This window comes from Myotis brandtii, unplaced genomic scaffold (genome assembly GCF_000412655.1).
Source record: "Myotis brandtii unplaced genomic scaffold, ASM41265v1 scaffold898, whole genome shotgun sequence".
Lineage (NCBI taxonomy): Eukaryota > Metazoa > Chordata > Mammalia > Chiroptera > Vespertilionidae > Myotis > Myotis brandtii.
Genome location: NW_005371683.1, coordinates 737567 through 744002, shown reverse-complemented (window position 1 = coordinate 744002; position 6436 = coordinate 737567). Strand labels below are relative to the sequence as shown.

At 45.9% G+C, this 6436-nt stretch overlaps 1 protein-coding gene across 3 annotated transcripts in view; it reads right to left on the bottom strand.

The window, feature by feature from the left end:
- EIF2D (eukaryotic translation initiation factor 2D) overlaps positions 1–6430 on the bottom strand; it is a 35954-nt gene extending 29524 nt beyond the window's left edge. For all 3 annotated transcript variants that reach the window (XM_005885232.2, XM_014532515.1, XM_005885234.2), the window contains exons 1-3: positions 6204–6430; positions 6021–6118; positions 3788–3949 (exon numbers count right to left, since the gene is read on the bottom strand). In XM_005885232.2, the coding sequence (XP_005885294.1) occupies positions 3788–3843 (56 nt within the window). In that variant the 5' untranslated portion in view covers positions 3844–3949; positions 6021–6118; positions 6204–6430. The remainder of the gene's footprint in view (positions 1–3787; positions 3950–6020; positions 6119–6203) is intronic.
- Between the last annotated feature and the right edge of the window lie 6 nt (positions 6431–6436).

The following is a 6436-nucleotide window of genomic DNA, read 5'->3' as shown; positions in this document are numbered from 1 at the left end:
ATAAAGGCCATATATGACAAACCTACAGCCAACATCATACTCAATGGGCAAAAATTAAACCATTTCCCCTAAGAATAGGAACAAGACAGGGATGTCCGCTTTCACCACTCTTATTCAACATAGTATTGGAAATCCTAGCCACAGCGATCAGACAAGAAGAAGAAATAAAAGGCAACCAAATTGGAAAGGAGGAAGTAAAACTCTCATTATTCACAGATGGCATGATATTATACATAGAAAACCCTAAGGACTCCACCAAAAAACTACTAGGTTTAATAAAGGAATTTGGCAATATAACAGGATACAAAATGAACACCCAGAAATCAATGGCGTTTTTATACACCAACTAGGGGCCCAGTGCACGAATTCGTGCACCTTGAAAGGAACTGTGGGCCATGAGGCTGTACGGGGCACAGGGGCAGGTGTTGGCCCATCCTCCGTACCCTGCCCAGCCCCTCCCACTGCAGCCCCGGTCCCGTCTGCCGGCAACCCAACTCCCGCCACCACCTCTCCCACTTGTTGATGGTGCAGACAGATTGGGGCCGGGGCCAGCGCCAGCAGCGGGTGTGAGCAGGGCCGGCGCCGTCAGCCGGTGTGAGCAGTGGCTGCTGCCCCGATCGCCCCTCAGGAGCTGGGGGAGGTGGGGAAGCCCTCAGGGGTGACCAGGGCTGGCAGCCACTGCTCATAGCTGCTGACAGCACGGAGCAATTGGGATCAGTGCCGGGCGCCGGCAGCGGGTGCAAGAGGTGGCTCCAGCACTGGCAGTGGGTGCAAGTGGCGGCTCCAGCGCCGGTAGTGGGTGCAAGCACTGGGCAGGACCACAGTGTGCAGCAGCAAAGAATTTTCAGTAACCACCAGAGGATCACCCCGATGACAGCGACTGGTGCCTTGGTCTGGCACCCCTGCTCACCTGCTCCGCCATCCTGCCATGGCCAATGCTGGCCATGTTTCGTGCTCTGCTGCCGACGCCCACTATGTTCCGCACATGCCCCCTGGTGGTCAGTGCACATCATAGCGACTGGTTGTTTGGATGTTCCGCCGTTTGGTCTATTTGCATATTAGGGTTTTATATATATAAATAATGAATTCTCAGAAAGAGAAACTAAACAAACAATCCCATTTATCATTGCAACAAAAAATTAAGATACTTAGGAATAAACTTAACCAAGGAGGCAAAAGACCTATACATGGAAAACTACAGGGCACTGAAAAAAGAGATAGAAGAAGATATAAAGAAACATCGATGAGAGAGAAACATCGATCAGCTGCCTCCTGCACATCTCCCACTGGGGATGTGCCCGCAACCCAGGTACATGCCCTTGACCGGAATCGAACCTGGGACCTTTCAGTCCGCAGGCTGACGCTCTATCCACTGAGCCAAACTGGTTTCGGCCCGATACATCTCTTATGGCAAAGGAAAACTAAGGAGAAAATAAATAAATGGGGCTACATCAAAATAAAACGCTCTGCACAGCAAAAGAAACCATCAATAAAACGAAGAGAGCGCCCACTGTTTGGAAGAACATACTTGGCAAGAATACATCTGATAAGGGTTAATATCAAAATATATTAAGGAACTCAAACAACTTAACAAAAGGAAGACAAACAATCCAATTAAAAAATGGGCAAAGGACATTAAATAGAGACTTCTTCAAAGAGGACACACAGATGGCCAAGAGACATATGAAAAATGCTCTAAGTCACTGATCATCAGAGAGATGCAAATTAAAATGGAAATCTCACACCTGTCAGAATGGCTACCATCAACAAATCAACAAATGACAAGTGCTGGCAAAGATGTGAAGAAAAGGGATCCCTAGTACACTGCTGGTGGGAATGCAGACTGGTGCAACCATTATGGAAAACAGCATGGAGTTTCCTCAAAAAATTAAATATGGAAGTGCCATTTGACTCAGTGATCCCACTTCTAGGAATATATCCTAAGAAACCCAAAGCACCAATCAGAAAGAATGTATGCACCCCTATGTTCATAGCAGCACAATTTACAATAGCTATGATCTGGGAAGAGCCCAAGTGTCCATCAGTAGATGAATGGATAAAAAAAGCTGTGGTACATTTATACCATGGAATACTATGCAGCCCTCTGCTGATCCCTTTGTGGCTCCTGCTGAGTGGCCCCAGGCAATGGCTGACTTTGCACCTCCCTGGAGGCCCTAGATCCAGTACACCTGGACAGCTTCTTCAGACCATAACAGATTACAACTCTACACATCCATAAGTGACACACTCAAGGGGCAGACTTAGTGAGCACCAAAGCCCCACTGAAGCAAGTCCTGTTCCATAGGAGTGTATCCTGCACAGCTGCTCTCCCACTGTAGTCGCAGCTGGTCCTCACAGCCAATTGGCCTGGAGGTCAACTCCTCCTGGTGATGCCAACAACAATCAAGGCTCAACTACAAGACTGTGCACACAGCCCACACAGGGGCGCTCCTAGAGTGCCCAGCTCAGGTGACTGGGCAGGCTCAGCCACTGGGCCCTACAGGACACCTACTACACAAAGCCACTCTATCAATTTCAGGAGACATAGCGCTCTACCTAATACATAGAAACAGACACAGGGAAGCAACCAAAACGCAGAGACAAAGAAGCATGCCATAAATGAAAGAAATGGAAGCAAGCAAACTACTAGATACAGAGTTCAAAACCATGGTTATAAAGTTACTCAATGAACTTTCAAGGATCTTAGTGAGAATGTCAAAGACATGAAAAAGGACCAGTCAGAAATTAACATACACTAACTGAAATAAAGAATAATTTACAGACACTCAACAATACAGTAGAGGGAAAAAATAATGACAGAAAACTTCTCCTACCTGGTGAAAGAAATAGACTTGCAAGTCCAGGAAGCACAGAGAGTCCCAAACAAGAGGAACCCAAAGAGGCCCACACCAAGACACATCATAATTAAAAAGCCAAGGGTTAAAGACAAAGAGAGAATCTTAAAAGCAACAAGAGAAAAGCAGTTAGTTACCTACAAGAGAGTGCCCGTATGACCATCAGCTGATTTCTCAACAGAAACTTTGCAGGCCAGAAGGGAGTGGCAAGAAATATTCAAAGTGATGAATACCAAGAACCTACAACCAAGATTACTCTACCCAGCAAAGCTCTCATTTAGAATTGAGGGTCAGATAAAGAGCTTCACAAACAAGAAAAAGCTAAAGGAGTTCATCACCACCAAACCAGTATTACATGTAATGTTGAAGGGTATTCTTTAAGAAGAGGAGGAGGAAAAAGAGGAGGAGGAGGAAGAAAAGAGGAAGAGAAGGAAGGAGGAGGAGAAGAAGGAATAAAATATATGAACACTAAAATGTCAACAAATACATATCTATCAATAATTGAATCTAAAAATCAAAATAAACGAACAAGAAATCTAATGAACAAAATAAACTGGTGAATAAAATAGAATCAGAGGCATAAAAGCATGGTACAGACTAATGAATCTCAGAGAGAAGCGGGGAGGGGGCAGGAAGAGATTAACCGAAGATCTTACCTATAGACACAGACAACAGGGTGGTGAAGGCCTGGGGTGGGGTGGGAACCGGGTAGAGGGGGGCAATGGGGGGAAAAAGGGGGACATCTGTAATACTCTCAACAATAAAGATTTAAAAATATATATCAGTGGAGCCCCTTATCAAGAAATTCTTCATCATTAGATCTGGAGGGATTGGAGGGTAGGTCAGAATGGATATTTTTCAAAAGTACTGGTATTTATTTATTGCAGCACCCCAAAATTTAGTGGCTTAAAATAATCATTTTATTTGCTCACAGTTCTCGAGGGTCTGTTGACTTGGTTCTTCTGCTGGCTTTGCTTGGGATCCTCATGTGAATGCTGTCATCTGGCAACACAACTCTGCTGGATGGCCTCTCACCCGTCTGGCTGAGGATTCTCCACCAATCTAGTTCAGATTTGTCCACATGGTGGCAGCATCTAAGAGCATAAGAGAGAACCTGTAAGGTCTTGAGGCTTAGACTCCTAATCACACAATTCTGTCACTTTCTATTGGTCAAAGCAACTCATATGGTTGGCCAGATTCAAGAACTGGGAAATAGCCCGGCAGGAGTGGCTCAGTGGTTGAGCGTCGACCTATGAACCAGGAGGTCACAGCTCAATTCCAGTCAGGGCACAGGCCCAGGTTTTTGGGCTCGATCCCCAGTAGGGGACATGCAGGAGGCAGCCAATTGATGATTCTCTCTCATCATTGATGTTTCTCTCTCTCCTCCTTCCTCTCTCTAATATCAATAAAATCATTTTAAAAAAAGAACTGGGAAAATAGTCTTCATTACTTTAGGGGAGCAGCTGCAAAGAATGTGTGAGGCTTTGGAGGGGAAGAAAGGGTGTGAATGGTGTAGGACAGGGGTCCTCAAACTTTTTAAACAGGGGACCAGTTCACTGTCCCTCAGACTGTTGGAGGGCCGGATTATAGTTTAAAAAAAAACTATGAACAAATTCCTATGCACACTACACATATCTTATTTTAAAGTAAAAAAACAAAACGGGAACAAATACAATATTTGTATTTGCATGTGCCCCAAGGGCCGTAGTTTGAGGACCCCTGGTAGGAGCTGCCTGCTAGAGAGCTGCAGAGCAGAGCAGCAGCTCAGTGGGGGACTTTACCACAGCCACCTGTTAAATCAGGGCCTCTTGGAAGAAATCCTGGAAAGTACTTGGGTCACTAAAGTTAGAGATTTATGAGGCTCTAGCCACCTCAAGGAATCCTCCCCACCCCTTGACCATGGGAACAATAGCGGCAAGATAAAGGATTGGTGTTTTCTGTCTCCGGGGAGGAAGGGAGCAGGGATGCTTCAGGTTGGCGCACAGAGGTACGCCTGGAACACAGACGGAGACCCAATCCTCTCAAAGCAGTGATTCAGAATGAGGTAATAACAAAACTTGGGGGGCAAGTCCCATGCCAAGTGGTCTGACGTGTCCACACATCGGTACCAAGGACAGTGATTATTAATAATAGGATTTTGCGATCTTAGAGCCGAAAGGGGCCTCAGCAACAATCTAGCTCAAACCTTTCTTGCCATGGGATTTTGTTTAAACAAAGGCTTCCACTGGAGCCCAAATACAAACCTATAAGAAAACAGGATTGCTCTGGGGGTGGGAAGCAAAAAAAAAAACCTTCTTTATAAAATTGGAAACATTTCTTAAAGCATCATGGAAGACAACATTTTCGATTATATTTACATCAGAGGTTAAAGCAACATTGATCACAAAGAATAAAGTTCCCCCAAACGAATACATTCTTAATTTAATAAGTGAAGAGCCTTTGGATTTTAAGGGCATGTTTACTTGGAAACATGAAAGCCAGAAATAATGACTTTTAGTCACACGGAAATGAGCCTTGGATGGACATTTTTTCAACTTACGGACTAGCCACGGTTCTCAACCTGTGGGTCGCAAACAATGAAAATACATCCTGCATATCAGATATTTACATTACGATTCATAACAGTAGCAAAATTACAGTTATTAAGTAGCAACGAAAATAATTTTATGGTTGGGGGGTCACCACAACATGAGGAACTGTATTTAAAGGGTCGCGGCATTAGGAAGGTTGAGAACCACTGGTTGTCAACGAGTCCCCCAAACCCCACCAGGTGGCGCCCATGTTCGGCATTTGCTGAACACAGCAGCGGTCGGCTCTTTACATGAGGGTCAGGTGGCCTCCTGCGGGGCAGGTTTGGAAAATCCGATTAGATGCTCAAGAAAACACCCACTTGTGCTCTTCTATTTTAACATCTTTTCCTCTCACTTTCGTCTCAACTACCAAAAATCCGTCTGACACTGACTCCACACACACATTACAAAGAAAAGGGCAGGAAAAGCCTGTTTCCAAGGGGCAGCGGGAGGAAGGCTGGGGAACTCGCACACTTAGCTAGTTCAGGTTTTGCCAATTAGACTCTAATCAATAAAAAATTATTAGAAGACCCTGGGGCGCACGGCTCCTCCGGCCTCCGTCTCCTCCACCCTAAAAGGGCTCTTGGAGACCTACCATCCGTAGCGTCCCACTGCAGGGCACTCAGTCCTCGGTTTACGGTCTGGAAAAGAGCGCCGAAAGCTGTCAAAGGGGGCTGTCCTCTGGTCTGGTTACTGAGATGAAAGAAAAACAATATAACGTTCGAGAGCACCGGCAGCGTCACGAACTGGGCTTATTATTGTTTCCTACGTAACTTACTGGCCCGTGTGGGGGGAGGGGTGGCCGCTCCGTAGGGAAGTCTACAAAAATTACACATTTTTTAAAAATTCATGTTCCAGAGAGGGTTTTGGAACTCCAGGCTGCAACATGTTAAGGGCCAGCAGACTTCTGAGGCAGAAGTGGGACCCAGAGCTACTTGCACCATCCTCCACCGCGGCCTTCCTCCCCTCCGGGCCGCCGCCCTCCGCCGTCAGCTAGCCGCCAGCAGAACC